This window comes from Gymnoscopelus microlampas (assembly GCF_963454915.1).
Source record: "Gymnoscopelus microlampas genome assembly, chromosome: 1".
Lineage (NCBI taxonomy): Eukaryota > Metazoa > Chordata > Actinopteri > Myctophiformes > Myctophidae > Gymnoscopelus > Gymnoscopelus microlampas.
The window spans coordinates 40,576,363-40,592,161 of NC_139962.1; the positions used below are offsets into that span (position 1 = coordinate 40,576,363).

Sequence of the window (15,799 nt, forward strand, 5' to 3'; positions counted from 1 at the left end):
CAGACAGAGAGGAATGGGGAGAACAGGAAAAAAAGAGGGGATCAGAAAAAGAGATGAGAGTGAGAGCCAATTTGTCCATTACATGCTTTGCTGCAACACTGGAATCCTGCACTGACTGACCTCTGCACAGTTAGCCACACTCATACAGTTCGAGAACAGCTGAGAGGACACTGTTCATCGCAGCGTGTGTGTGTGTGTGTGTGTGTGTGTGTGTGTGTGTGTGTGTGTGTGTGTGTGTGTGTGTGTGTGTGTGTGTGTGTGTGTGTGTGTGTGTGTGTGTGTGTGTGTGTGTGTGTGTGTGTGTGTGTGTGTGTGTGTGTGTGTGTGTGTGTGTGTGTGTGTGTGTGTGTGCGTGTGTCCAGTATCTTTAGGTGAAACATTGGATGTCTGGTGCCGTTGGTGAAAGCACAGTATTACTGATACATGTAACCTTTGTCCCAATTATAGAGACATCCTGTCCTTGGAGGAGAGGGACGAGGGAGGAGGGAGGGAGGCACCCGTCCCACTGAGGACATTATTCATGAGATCGTCCTATCTGACCCGTGCAGCCCAGGATTTAGGGCCATAGTGTCCCCAGCTGGGTCAAATAAGAGTTAGCAACCAAGTACCAGCAGAGGGCTGACGCAGCTGTAAGAACAGGAAAAGCGATCAGACGAGGGAAGAGGCTGTTGAAGCAGGGTCAGGGGTCCTGACTTACTTAGCCACTTAAGCCCTATATACTTAGTTGTGCGACGGATAGCGAAAATAGCCTATCTACCAGTTCACAACGTCTCTGCGACACATTGTGAGCATGTAGATGTGCTATTTTTTAAGTGTTTGGTTTTGGGAAACACATTTTAATTTGAGCATTACAGGCATTACATATAATGTCATGCCTAAAGTGGTTAAAGCATGCCAACACGTTTCTCCACATCATACTGTACATACCCGTACAGCTCGTTCCTCCTGACCCACTCTACTTGCATGTTATTCAAAGTAAACACTTGGGATTTGGCTGACTAATATCTAAACAGGAAGAGTTAACTTCTAGCCTCAGGTTTCACAGTGAGACGGTAAGGAGGGGGGTCTGGGTGGGTGGTGGGGGGACAGTGTTTCTGTGGGCCTTTATGAAGGCCTAATCCTTCCCTCCCTCACCCTCTCTCTACGACTGATGTTGCCTCTGTTTGAAGCTGACATGTTGTGTTTTTCACTGAAGTCCCCTAGTAAGTGATGGAACTTGTACAGTCACAGTGTACTGACTGTCAACAATGGCCTTACTTTAACTTGTGCATACAGTACAAATGCAGAGCCTTGGCTTATATTACATAATACTCATTTCAACAACATATACACGCAAGAGTGCACTGAAATTATTTGAAAACAGGAAATTGCAAGCAAATGCCTGGTGTGTTATGGGGAACTTTATACAGTAACAATTACATGTTGTGTTCCAACATCAATAATCATTCACACTTACGAATTCTCAAACTTTCACTGGAAGCTACATCTCCCATGGAAGCCATGTTTGTATAATAAAACCAAAAAGAGAGAGGCCCGCTAACCTCTTAGCCACTCCAGTATTCATTCATCAACTACTTTCATTTAGGCAGTGTCGGCTGAGTGGTTAGTTCAAAAACATGAAAGATAGTCAAGTCACATGATTGGTCAAATATTTGTTGTTTTTGACATGAGATGCATATCTTACATCTCTATTTTAACGCAGAAGTGTACTGTGTGTACAACACACACACACACACTTCTCCATGACCTAAGCAGCTAGGATTGCAGGCAAAACCAGTGCAACTCTGCCAATAGAACAGCAGCCGTCTACGCTGTTGGAAGTATGACGAGGTGTGGTTAAAAACTTGACATAGTGGACTGGAATGACTGTTTATGCTGTGAAGCGTCCATGAAGTATGTTTTCCAGGGAGATCATGTATTCCTACACTAAAATGTTTTTTTAGAAAGGCACAGGGAGGAGAAGTTAGGGGATCAATGGAGGGAGGGAGACCGATTCTGCAGTGCATTGTTTTCTGAGGTAAATGCCACATCACCCACAATTAAGCTGGCACTCCCTCAGCTGCAAATCCCCTTCACTTAGCTCTCGTCTCTTCTTCTTAGTCCTTCCATTGGAAGTTCAGAAACAAAGCTATCATTTACCTCACACTGGGGGCTAAACAACGACCACACAGAATTACTACTCAAACTGTGTGTAGTGTGTACACAAGCAGTAGCAAAACACATGCCACACACACACACACACACACACACACACACATATACGTGCTTGCACACACACATGTCACCACTTCCCCTCACAAAAGTAAAACATACTCTTCTCAGTTTCACTCTGCCGTTAGTGTCTAAATGCTGTTATACGAGTGCATTAGCTCACAGGCTTGCGTCAGGAATGTGAGTAGCATGGAATCTAAACCACGCTGATGCCCAGAATGCAACCCCTTTAAAGAGGACAATCTCTGAAAAACAACAACATAACCTACATTTAATAGTGTGTAAGCTAGGGCTGGGTGATAATTCAGTATTGAACAAAAAAAGACAGAATATCCTGTATCCACACACTATAGCTCCCAATATCAATTTAAATCATATTCATTTATCATCTTTCAGTGGAATCGTATCATGATGCAATGCACAATTGTGTTGTCTAAATGTGTTGTCTAAATCGATTGCGTCTTATTTTTTTCTTCACAAAAAACAATCAATTGCAATCTTATATCTATAAGATTATTGTGATATTGGTTTGAGACATATTTCCCAGCCCTAAACTAATTCTAACTCCCACCCTGTCTCTCACTTTTACCCTGATGTCATCTTCTGCGCCATCAAGGATATTTCATATTGAATTAATTTTTGCTTTCTTCTAATTTTCATGCATCTTGTCATGTTGAATGTCACGTTTACGCATCAGCTGCATCATCTTTGTAGATTTTCATGCCTTGAGTTGAGTTTTTTACACAAATAGTTGTTGCTTTCATCAAATCTTTTTATTTATCACCTTCTTTTTAGTTTTTAATAACTCTGTTTCTATGTTCAATGTTTGTACAATTAAACCTGTATAAACAGACCATGTGATGCAACGTATTTCCAGTTGAATTGTATGCAGGTGAAAGTGAGGAGAAAACAAGTGAGGAATGATGACAACAATGGACTATGGAGGATAGAAGCTGCTTGACTGACTCCCATCATATGTGCCCTACATTTAAAACGTCAGGCAGTGATTCATTAGGCAGTTTTCACTGTCATCTCAAATAGTTATTAACAATGATTTGATTAAGAGTGAAGGCTCAATAAGCACAGGTATCAAACAGAAAACACGCCCAACTGCATTCCCAGAGAGAGAACGAGAGTGACACAAAAAAATACTCTCAAAGAGATAACAAAAGAGAGACATATAACAGACTGCTGGACGGCTAGCATTAATAACACTTTGCTAAAATATCAACAGGTTTAGCATAACAACAGCTTTTATGTCTAAGATGTGTTAACCAATATCCATACAGAGAGGGTCAACTGAGGTTAGTCGCCCTGCTACATTATGCAACACTTCATACTTACTTAGCATTTCAGGCAAATTATTTTGTGTATGAACTGTATATCTATGAAATAGACTGTGTAATGTATGAGAAATTACTTTCATTTGCAGCAGTGTTGCTCTGGTCTAACACTAATTTCTCACAAGGAAGACAAAGTAGCAAACCTTAACCTTTCATGGTTAGGTTACACACATTAATGCACGTATGCGTTTGAGCACAACCACACTTTTGACAAATCAGCAGTTCCACTGGAGTAGTGAAGTGCCAGACAGTGCCATTCACAAGGGCAACATAGTACATCACGGTAGTCTTTGCGTGAGACAATGTTTAACTTTCCTGCTTCTCAAAATTTAACGGTGTCACTCTTATACTATCTAATCATAAAGGAGCTGAGAGGTATGAGCTAAACACTGACTATTCAAATGTATGGAATGATAACCTGCACAGAAGGTGGTATGAAACTGAGCAGACATTAACATTTCATTTGATGGAATCATGGTCACGATAGTGATAGCCTATATTTTGCATCCCTCACAATAAGCGAGCTGACTAAACATCAAATGCAGTAACTTCAAAGGTCACCTAACCATATTTGATTCAGTCAAAGTACTTATTGTTTTTTAATTCATGTTTTCCGTACACAAGATGTGTACCCACAGCAGCTAGCCTAAGTGTTTCGGCATGTGCCTTAGCTGGGGCCTCGCTGCCCAACACCTACGTTTTGTGGATTATTTTGGTGAAGTATGTGATACCTGAATGAGCACATTGGCAGAAATTGAGAAACATCAAATAGTTACAGGCCATGACTTTGGAGCATTGCTTAGATAAATCACACTGTGGTGGCAGACTGGCAGTGCAATAGTCGTGATGGATGGAACCACAATTTCTACAGCCATCTTCACTTGTGTGAATACATACAAACACAAGCTCACAGACTCTCACACCCTGCTGTGCACCTGTGCAATGAGAGACATTCTCATCATACCACATGCACATCCAGACACTTTGCATGAGCACACGCACCAAGCATTCCTCCCCACAGCATTAACCCTGCAGCTTCAGGTGGCCTGCCTACAACACCTGAAACTCATGTTCTGTTCACCCAATGGAGAAATTACATGCACATTATGCACATACCAATGACGGAGTTGGTACCTCGGTAGGATCGGAAAATCTCTCTGAAGACTCCTTATAAGAGTCAACATTTGCAGCCCAGAGCAAAACATCCTCAAAAGCACAGACACAATGTGCAGAATCAACACAAGAAATGTAGGGGTGTAAAGGTGTCTGTCTTCTTATGGGCTGGCTGACTAGAGCGGATGGACAGGGACAGAGGGAGGGGAGAGAGGCAATTAAGTATGACTACAAGGGGCATGCACGGGGGTGCACTGCAGTAATGCAATTAACTTCTCCACTTTATCTGGTATCCACCAGTGAGTATGCTCAATGACTCAAGCGCTCACACCGGAACCTGTTACCAAGACAACCGTGCGTTTCTGTAGCAACATCGGGGAGATACTAAAATCAACAGGGACCGAGTCACTTCCTGTCTTGCTTGGTCCTTCCTCTTCTGCATATGTCAGTCCACTTTGGGGCTTAAACACACACGCATGCACACAACCATACACATGCGGCATGCCTAGTAAAGCACCTGAGCTCGATCTTCATGGATTCTGAGCAATAACTAACTGTAACACTTTGTAACCATAACCATATGGTTGTAGACCTTATCCCAGTCCTACAACCTAGCATTAATATCATTCACTCATGCTTTTCAGAAATGTTTAGTGCCTTGGTCTTTAATGCACTACTGGGGAGATTGCACATTATAAACATCTGTTTATAATGGCCAAAAGTGTGAAAACATTGTCTAGAGCCTTCCAGGATGAGATACAATGATACAGCGGCTTCGATAAGCCAAGGACCCTAACCCTCATTACAACAGCTGGTTGCTAGAATCCATGCACAACAAATGCTTGCCTGCAGTAAACTTTAGCCAAGAGTATGTTAGGTCGATGTGAGCGTATAACCCCCCACATACATAAGAATGCACAAACGCAGAGTCGCAGACTGCATGTCCATTCAGAGGTGAGCGAATACATGTTTAACAGGTTGTCCAGTTCTTACCTTTTAGCCTCCTCTAGATGACAGAGGTACTCATAGGCCATGTTCTGCTGCCGCCTCTCGTCCATCTCTTCTGCCGTGAGGCGCTCCACGCCATCCAGAACAGCTGCCAACCAACCAACACATACAGAGTAAATACTTTTACATAAAGCCACAGCAATGCATTCAAAGATACACAGCAAATCTCTGTATTTCTCATTATGTCACAATGTGTCCTTGTCTCAACTATCAATATTAGTAATAATAATAGTAATAATACCTAACAATAATAATTAAAGGTGATTGTGATCATGAAATCAGGTGTTTGTGTCAATGCATTCACCAAGGGATATGGGAGAGCTGTCTCACACTTTCCAGAAACAGTTTCAAGGTGTGATTGCATAACGTTGCCTAGTTTCCATGCATAGCCTACATCTCTTTTGGCCTCTAAAAATGTTCCACCCGCTGATTTGCTTCATAAAAGGTATTTTTCTACAACGCAATGAGTAAAGGTTTACATACAATCTAGGCTGTGTATAAACAATAGGCTCAAGGCTGTTTGGAGATACTAAGTGGATAATATGCTTTTGTCTTTAAATGACAGCACAGCGCCTATTCATAGACAGAAAACAAAACAATGATGTGGGTCTGGGTGGCGATTCCCATGGTGGTATTACACATAATGGACCCGGATCCCCGCCTGCACACTAGTACTGAAAATAGTTTTTCCTTCCCTTTTTTATTATAGAGAGTGGGGGATGGGGGCTAGAGCGCGCGCAATACAAAGCCAAAGAGGGTTTTTTTTGTCATCAGTCAGTTTACAGCAGTAGTTCTGAAACTTTTTCATGTCAAGGACCCCCAGATTTATATATATTTGGCCACGGACCCCCATCTGAAAATGTTTTGTGACAGGGACCCCCAGAATAGAAGATTTGTGTTTTAAAAAAATCTAAACTATTCAAAATCTTCCCAACAATTTTAAGATGTTTCCAAATATTTCAAAAATATCAGATGTACAAGCTCGCAGCGTGGCACCAAATAGATCTGTTATTTTTGAATATCCAACGTATAAATGGATAAAGTGTTAAAATGATTGTGACGCTGTATTAACTACTTTTAATGGGGACCCCCTAGGACCACCCCAAGGACCCCTGGGGGTCCCCGGACCCAACTTTGAGAACCACTGGTTTCAAGTACATATATAGCCTTCTTTGGATATTGGCCCATGATCACATTTCTACTTAGACAGTGCTTATTAACAGGTTCGGAGTTAGTAGCTTCCTCTCATGTTTTCACTCGCACAGACTAGTTCCACACACATTATGTCATCTATTGCTTTTAACATCTGATTTATGATTGTGAATGGGGGAGTATCATTATAACTCTATGGGGAGTATCGGAATGTTAATGTCAAGTTGTTCGCTTAATTATTGTCCTAAACTTGCAATGCAATGAATGCCAGTGGTGGAAAAAGTACTCACACTTTTTACTTAAGTAAATCAATACTGCGCAAAGTAGAAATACTACAATACAATACTATTACAGTAAATGTCCGGAATTCAAAATTGACTTGAGTAAAAGTACAAAAGTATTGGCATCAAAATGTACTTAAGGTACCAAAAGTAGAAAGTTGTCATTATGCAGAATGTACCATTTCACAAGTTTCCAAATGTATAAAATACATAGAAATCCTTTGAAAATAGCAGATCTACAAGTTACCGTTAAGTTAAATGTGTATAGGGCTGAAGTGGGTAGTGTACTCTTTTTTTGGTAATAATAATACAAATCTACAAAGTGACTAGTATTGTAGTGGGAGTAAAAAGTACACTATTTGCCTCTGAGTTCTGGTGGAGTAAACGTTTAAGTACAGAAAATTGGAAATACTCCAGTAAAAAAAAAAAATACCTCAAAACTATACTATAGTACAGTAGTGTCTTGAGCAGGGGTCTTCAACGTTTTCAGGCCAAGGACCCCCTAGCTGAGAGAGAGATAAAGCAGGGACCCCCTCTATATTGTATAAAATTGGGTTTCAGATAAACTTTTGCTGCTCTTTTTCCCCTCTGCACACCAATAACTCTTTGCCAAAAATAGCTCACAGTGAGCTTGTAGATCTGCTATTTTTGGCCAAAGTTCTCCTCAGAAAAGGGATACTAGGCTTCAAGTGGTTAATGTAAAACAAAATAATCATATCACACAAAGATTTGGGGGACCCCCTGTAGTAACTCTGAGGACCCCCTAGGGGTCCCGGACCCCCTGTTGAAGACCCCTGGTTGAGTACATGTACTTAGTTACTTTTTGCACTGAACTTATATGCAATGAATGCAGGCCTTTCAACTCAATCATTGATAATCAAAACGCGGAAGTCAACTCTCTAAAGCATGCTGACAGAACAGACAACACAAATGTCTTTGTAGAAATAAACTTTTGAAAGAGTTTGATTTTGCGCATCATGAGACGTCAGGAACCCTGGCATAACACACAGCATAGGAAACCTTTCTTTACTTGTCATCGGTCTCAAGGTGAGTATAAAGTTTAACTTACACCCATATCTCGGCCCAGGCGGCCGCAGCGCGTCCGTCTCGTCTGAAGTTGACATCCTCTCCTGAGACATCATGTCTTGTGTTCTAACCACTCACTCCACGGCGGGGTGTTTCTTTTAGACTAAACTTACACTGTGTTCGTACACTTTTGCGCACTTCTCTAGTGGGCAATACAACAACACAAAAATGGCAAGGACCTTTTCGGCCCCCTTGTTCCTCCTTCTTCTTCTCTGCAACACACACACACAGTTTGAGCAGGGACTTTTTTTTTCTCTCTCTCTCTCGTCTTCAAACCTCTCACTGATGTCACTGGGTGTGTTCTTCATAATCCTAAAGTATGCGTTTCAGGAAACACCCTCCATAGAATATAGCCGCCTCTCTCGACGAAACTGCAGGCGCAGCGCCCTCTGCTGGTTTTTGCAGGCACACTTGCTCTCACGTACTCTCTCAAGTAACCCCAGCACTTGGTCAAATATTACTCCACTACAAGTGAAAGTTGCGCAGTCAAATTTGTACTTGAGTACTGGAATACTTGCTTTAAAAAAAATACTAAGTATTCAAAACTACAAATTACAAAGTAAAATTTCTTCAATGCATTGCTGTATTGAAATTTAGACATTCCCCCCCCAAAAAAATCTAAGATTTTCCAGAAACTAAAAAGAAAACTATGAATAGCTGATCTACAAGCTCGCTCTCTCTCTCTCTCTCTCTCTCTCTCTCTCTCTCTCTCTCTCTCTCTCTCTCTCTCTCTCTCTCTCTCTCTCTCTCTCTCTCTCTCTCAGATAGGCCTACCTACTCCACTCTCTCTCAGATAGGCCTACCTACTCCAAAAATGTGCTTATGTAGGCTACAGTACTCAAGTATGTACATCATTGCTGTCCACCACTGCTGCTCTCATACTTCATTCTACAGTCAATTAACTAATCTTTGGTAAGGTTTGTTCAGGGCCATTGCTAGGATTTCTAGAAATGCTGAGGCCATGAGTCGCCGCCAGCGAGGCTAGACTTGAGGACAAGCCTAAAAACCTATCGTTACTATCAGCAACTTAAGGAAAATAACTGTTTAGATGTACCCTTAATACAAGCTTTATGGGAAAATGTAGGTTTGTAATTGTGTAAACATCTGCAGCTGAGTCTGTGGTCTATTTTTTCGCCAATGTTGGTCCATTACTTTTACTCAAGTACATTTTGATTACCAGACTTGTACAAAGTATTTCTACCCTGCAGTATTGATACTTTTAAGTACAAGATCTGAGTACTTTTTCTATCCCTGAAAATAACTGGCTGGATTGCTATGTAACTGTGCACCTTTATGCTCCCTGGAGAATTTTGGTGAGGTGACCCCATGACCTTTCCTCTCCCACCACCTTTAATGCAAAGTCTTCCAAATGTGCATAAGATGTATCTAAAAATCGAAGTGGCAGATTTTCATTAAACTGACAGAGCGTATTCATGCTCTCAAAATAATTTGAGCTCATGAACGTTCCTCTAGGGACCAGTCACCTTTCCACAGGGAAAGGGGGGCCGGCAGTGGCTCAGAAGGTCGAGTGGCCATCTGGGAATCGTAAGGTCCCCGGTTCGATCGCAAGCTCCTCCTGGCTTAGTGTCGAAGTGTCTTTGAGTAAGACTCTGAAGCCCAACTGCTCAATATAGATGCCTACTGGGCCTAATAGCTTATAAATGAATAGGTAAATGCAGAAGACAAATTCCAGGTATGTGCAAATGTACTTGGCAAATACAACAACTAAAGGGGACACATATATAATAATTATTATTATCATTATTACAACTACTACTACTACTACTACTATTATTATTATTATTATTATTATCTGTCACACATTTTAATGATTTGTGAGCAGAATAGCTCTTTTTGACTGAGCTCTGTTTTATCGTCTACTCAGGCTTTTGTGAGCACCCCAGACAGTTTTTAAATTGGTTGGTTCAGTATTTAGATTGTTGCGTGAAACACCAAAGCCAGGGTAGACGTGGAAATAGTGTCCTTGCGACATCACAGAAAAATGCTACTATTAGGACTACATTATACTTTAGAGCTATGGTAGACCAGACCTCTGGAGATAGAGAGGACCAAGGCCCATATGGTAAACCGGACCTCTGGAGATAGAGAGGACCAAGGCCTATAGGGTAAACCGGACCTCTGGAGGAAGAGAGGACCAAGACCTATCCACAAGTTTCCTAATGGGCAACACTTCCTGTCGATTTGATCCCTGATACCTGATCAAATCGACAGGAAGTGATGCCCACCACCCCCTAGGAAACTTGTGGATAGGGTAAACCAGACCTCTGTAGGAAGAGAGGACCAAGACCTATGGAGGCGGACAGGACCCAGGCCAAGGGTTACACAAGTAACACACAATGTTTTACATGAATAAAAGTTTTTTATTCATGTAAAACATTGGAAAACATTGGAAAAACAAAAGGATAAGTAGCCTATGACCTTATCAAGGCAGTCAACCCCCCTTTGTTGCTGTTGTAGTCAATGATGATATGTGGCTTATCTGGTGGATGGACATAATGAAATCCTCACATCCCCAATCCTCCACATTGACTATCAAATACACACCCCATCATCAAATTATTGGCTTAGGAATGCGAATACAAAACAATCTCCATGAATTCAATTAAGGCTTCATGGGGTGTGTAGGCTAATTGATAGAAAATAAGTAAGTTTTTGGGCACACAGACACTAACTTTAGTTTGTATTTATTGATTTAACACTTGATATAGACAGAAATGTAAATAGCACAAGGTACAGTCACACATCTGAGCTAAAAGGATAAAGTTGACTACGCATATATTGAGAAAAGGCCCGCACACACGCATACGCGCGCACGTGACGCACGCACGCACGCACGCACGCACTGCCCTATGGGCAGAACATTATTATTGCAGGCTTTTATTGTAAATCGATAATATTTGAAATGGAAGAGTGTAATGCTCAGCAGTCCGCACTCCGCAGGGGCAGATTAACCCTTTCTTCATGTCTCAAGGGGTTTACTGCGTTTATTAGGCTACATAGGGTGAAAGAGGAAAAAAAAATCACTTGTGAGATTTATAGCAGACATGATTACGATTACGTGCTGTACAGCACTGTTTCCCAAACAGTGGGTCGGGACCCATATGTGGGTCCCAGCCAATGTTTATGGGTCACGAAATGCCCCTTTATTTTTGGTCTTCTACATTTCGTTTTTGATTTAGTTTTTTCAACAAAAAAAAAGTATCCCAAAAAAAACAATATTTTAAAAATATGCAATGATTTTTCAAAAGAATTCCATGAATAAATAAAAATAAAATCAAAGAAATTCCATAAATTAGAAAACATTTTTTAAGAAGTAGTGAAAATAGCCGATCTACAAGCTCACAACGCGTGGCATGGCGACATGTTGTGAGCTTGTAGATCTGCTATGTTCACTAGCTTGGGTCCTGGGGAGACATCAAATTTCTCTTTTGGGTCTCGAGCTAAAAGGTTTGGGACCCACTGCTGTACAGTATCCAAAATGTATTCTCATCACAAGGCCTAGCAGCAATTTGTTTGCTTTGCTTTTGATTGAATACTTTATTAACAGTTTGAAAAAAGTATACAGAGTCTACACAGTTATACAATAATGTTAAAAGGATAACACAATTAAAATCCATCACCACAAGCATAAACTGATGTTATGGAGAAAAAACAATTGATTGAGAAATGTTATACATGGATGCACTGAGAAAATGTTTCTCGGAATGTCGATTGGCCTTGCAGGTTAAAGCAGGAGTAGATAGGAACAACGATCCTTCAAACTGAAGTCTTTGGCGACGTGGTTGACTTGTTCTCGTGGCCTTAGGGGCGGGCAGTGGTGGAAGAAGTAGCCTACTAGTACTCACATATTTTACTTAAGTAAAAGTAGCAATACCACAATATAAAAATACTCTGTTACAAGTAAAAGGCCTGTGTTCAAAATGTTACTTGAGTAAAAGTACAAAATATTGGCATCCAATAAATAAATATATATCAAAAGTAAAAGTGCTAAAATGTTTGAAAATAACAGATCTACAAGCTTGTAGATCGGCTATTTTCAAATAGCCTATGTATAAAATAGGGCTGAAGTGGTTAATGTATGTTTTATAATATTATAATAATTTATATCTGCAAAGTAAGTAGTAACTAAAGGTTTTTAATACTTGTAGTGGAGTAAAAGTACAATATTTGCCTCTGAGATGTAGTGGAGTAGAAGTAAAAGTACTGAAAACTGGAAATACTCCAGTAAAGCAAAAATATCTCAAAATTGTACTTAAGTACAGTACTTGAGTAAATGTACTTAGTTACTTTGCACCACTGCGGGCGGGGCTGTGAGTTGTTGGTATAGGCCTATAAAAGAGAAGGGCTGGTGGTGACAGTTACAGCATCATCCTCTCTGGTACCATGGACAGCTCAGGGATGCTGCGTGCACTGCTGTGCGTTGGCTTGCTGGCCGTTGTGTGTCATGGAGAACAAGCATCCCAAGAAGTTTCAGCAGAGGACTTTGGAGTGGATAATAAGCCTAACGTAGCTGCAGAGAAAGAACTTGTAAGTAGCCTACCACCTGCAATACATTATGAATTATTATTATTACGTTTGTTGTTGTTGCTAGGCAGTGGTGGGAAAAGTACTGGCATTTCTTACTTAAGTAACAGTATCAATACTTCAATGTAGAAATACTCTGTTACAAGTAAAAATCCGGAATTTGAGTAAAAGTACAAGAGTACCACAAGTAGAAAGTAGTAATTATGCAGAATGGCCCATTTCACAAGTTTTGAAATGTATAAAATGTATAATAATCTTTTGAAAATAGCAGATCTACAAGCTCACAATGCGTTGCGACGTATTGTGAGCTTGTAGATCGGGTATATAGGGCTGAAGTGGTTATATATGTTTTATAATATAATACATTTATATATGCAAAGTAACTAGTCACTAGTTTTCAAAGTTTTCAAATAATTAGTGGAGTAAAAGTATAATATTTTCCTCTGAGACATAGTGGAGTAGAAGTAAAAGTACTGAAAATTGGAAATACTCCAGTAAAGTAAAAAATACCTCAAAATTAAGTACAGTACTTGAGTAAATGTACTTAGTTACTTACACCACTGTTGCTAGGTTAGGGTAGTCAAATGGGTCTCCTATACAATAGGGGACCAGACACCTGATGAACTATTCCTTTAAAGCTCACTATGGCCTCACATATTTTTTACATAGGCCTACATGAAAGAAATTATTTAAAAACACCTATTCCCTACTTTTTTCTCTTTACAATCTTCTCCCTTAACCAGATGGAGGCAATGGAGGCGCTGCTGGGAAGTATGCATGATAACCGTGTTTCTTTTGCGGATAAAAGAGGGAGTATCCCGATGGTAAGATTTCTATTCTCATTATTGTCCCATCATGGTAGGCTACAATATTATAGATACATACTGCCTATGTAAGTTTGTTTCAACTTGTTAAAAGTGCTGTTGTTCAATTAAAATAAGTGTTAAATAGCTCTATGCTCCCATACCAATCGTTGCTATAGCGTGTTTGTTCTTTAACAGGGGTCTCTGCATCTTTCCAGGTCTTTAGTAAACAGAAAATACATTTTCAGGGATACCAATTTTATCCAATCAGGAGATACTGTAGAACTCATACAGGATACATGAAGCTAGTGATTAAAAAAATGAGAAGACAAAATTGGAACTGGAATTGGATGAAATTAACCCACCTGACAATGGATTTTATATTTGCTAAAGAGCTGGAGAGATGAGGAGACCTCGAGTGATTATTACTATTGAAATAGTAAAAAACGTTTATTGTTAAAAGCCTTAATCTTAACCTCCACAATAAACGTTTTGTTCTTAATAAAAATATCACTTACAGCACCTTTAATAACTGCCTATCATGTAAAGAAAACTTTGCTTGTGCTTGTGCTTGTGCTTGTGCTTGTGCTTGTGCTTGTGCTTGTGCTTGTGCTTGCGCGTGCGCGTGCGTGTGCGTGTGCGTGTGCGTGTGCGTGTGCGTGTGCGTGTGCGTGTGTGTGTGTGTGTGTGTGTGTGTGTGTGTGCTCGCGTGAGTGTGCACAGGTGTGTGTGTGTGTGTGTGTGTGTGTGTGTGTGTGTGTGTGTGTGTGTGTGTGTGTGTGTGTGTGTGTGTGTGTGTGTGTGTGTGTGTATGTGTGTGTTTGTGTGTGTGTGTGTGTGTGTGTGTGTGTGTGTGTGTGTGTGTGTGTGTGTGTGTGTGTGTGTGTGTGTGTGTGTGTGTGTGTGTGTGTGTGTGTGTGTGTGTGTGTGTGTGTGTGTGTGTGTGTGTGTGTGTGTGTGAGTGATTTGACCTCTCTGATATCTATATTCTATGAACAACTAAAGCCTCTACTCTCAGCTTATCAGTCACTTCCCTGTTACTCTATTGAACCACAATGATGTACCAGTAATTAAAAGATAGCTAAAAATGCTAGAATAGCAGCAGTCTGTAATTGCACTAAGATTGCAATAACATTTAAGACTGTGGCCCTAACTCTAGTTAAGTGGAGGAATCAAACTAAGTCGACATTGCAACTCACCTATCCCACTAATTGGAAACCTAATCAATATTTCTGTAACTAATAGGTTTTAATTATTTCATTGAAGAATTGTGTGATTAAACAACTCTCTCTCTCTCTCTCTCTCTCTCTCTCTCTCTCTCTCTCTCTCTGTCTCTCTCTCTCTCTCTCTCTCTCTCTCTCTCTCTCTCTCTCTCTCTCTCTCTCTCTCTCTCTCTCTCTCCCCCCCCCCCCTCTTTCTCTCTCTCTCTATCTAGTGTGGGATTGGGGAAAGGTGTGCAATGAAATATGGACCCCGCATTGGGAGGTTATGTGACTGCGGCAGAGGAAACTGCAATTCATACCTGCTCAAGTGTATCTAGAGCCACATTAACGTCTCTGCCAAATCACCTAAAGCAACAGCACTGCATCAGACTACTCCATAAAACCAACAACCCTCACTATCCTGTCTTCACAACCTGAGGCTATGCAGCATCCACACTCTTCTATGACCTCATTGATGGTTTATGGTCTATATTCTTCAATAGTGAATACAAAGTTTCAAATATTGTATTCTTAAGAAAAGCATGGAATTAGCAATGTACTGATGTTATGCCTGATTGTCAAATAAAGGTATATTCTATACTTTACTTGATTGCACTTTCATTTATTTTAGTTTTCAGTAAATCTAGCAATTAATATATATTTTGGTAGGATATATATATATATATATATATATATATATATATATATATATATATATATATATATATATATATATATATATATATATATATATATATATATATATATATATGTATATGTCCTACCAAAACATTTATTACTAATTATTACTTATTAACACTTTAATCTGTTTTTTTTTTTACATCTAAAGTTGCACTCTGCCAGTGCATGTGTATTGATAACATACTGTAGGTGTAAGAATGTACTATTATTATCTTTGTTTAAAAATATTTAAACTTACTATTGCATTAAGTGATTTATTAGCACAACGCGTTTCGCCGTGAGCTTCGTCAGGTGCTATGAAAAAGAAAAAGGAAAAAGAAAATCTAAACTTAAAAACGGTCAGGGGTGCACAC

The 15,799-nt window shown here is 40.1% G+C and overlaps 2 protein-coding genes across 2 annotated transcripts in view; one reads left to right on the forward strand and one right to left on the reverse strand.

The window, feature by feature from the left end:
• iqgap1 (IQ motif containing GTPase activating protein 1) overlaps window positions 1–8,463 on the reverse strand; it is a 46,501-nt gene extending 38,038 nt beyond the window's left edge. Inside the window, exons 1-2 of the mRNA XM_084064580.1 lie at window positions 8,178–8,463; window positions 5,661–5,763 (exon numbers count right to left, since the gene is read on the reverse strand). Coding sequence (XP_083920706.1) covers window positions 5,661–5,763; window positions 8,178–8,250 — 176 coding nt within the window. The 5' untranslated portion in view covers window positions 8,251–8,463. The remainder of the gene's footprint in view (window positions 1–5,660; window positions 5,764–8,177) is intronic.
• Window positions 8,464–12,598: 4,135 nt separating this feature from the next.
• Window positions 12,599–15,082, forward strand: cartl (cocaine- and amphetamine-regulated transcript-like; the record flags this gene model as incomplete). The annotated part of the gene is made up of 3 exons (XM_084054919.1): window positions 12,599–12,742; window positions 13,483–13,563; window positions 14,978–15,082. 3 exons carry the CDS (start codon window positions 12,599–12,601, stop codon window positions 15,080–15,082), a joined length of 330 nt encoding a protein of 109 aa, XP_083911045.1.
• Window positions 15,083–15,799: the final 717 nt, after the last annotated feature.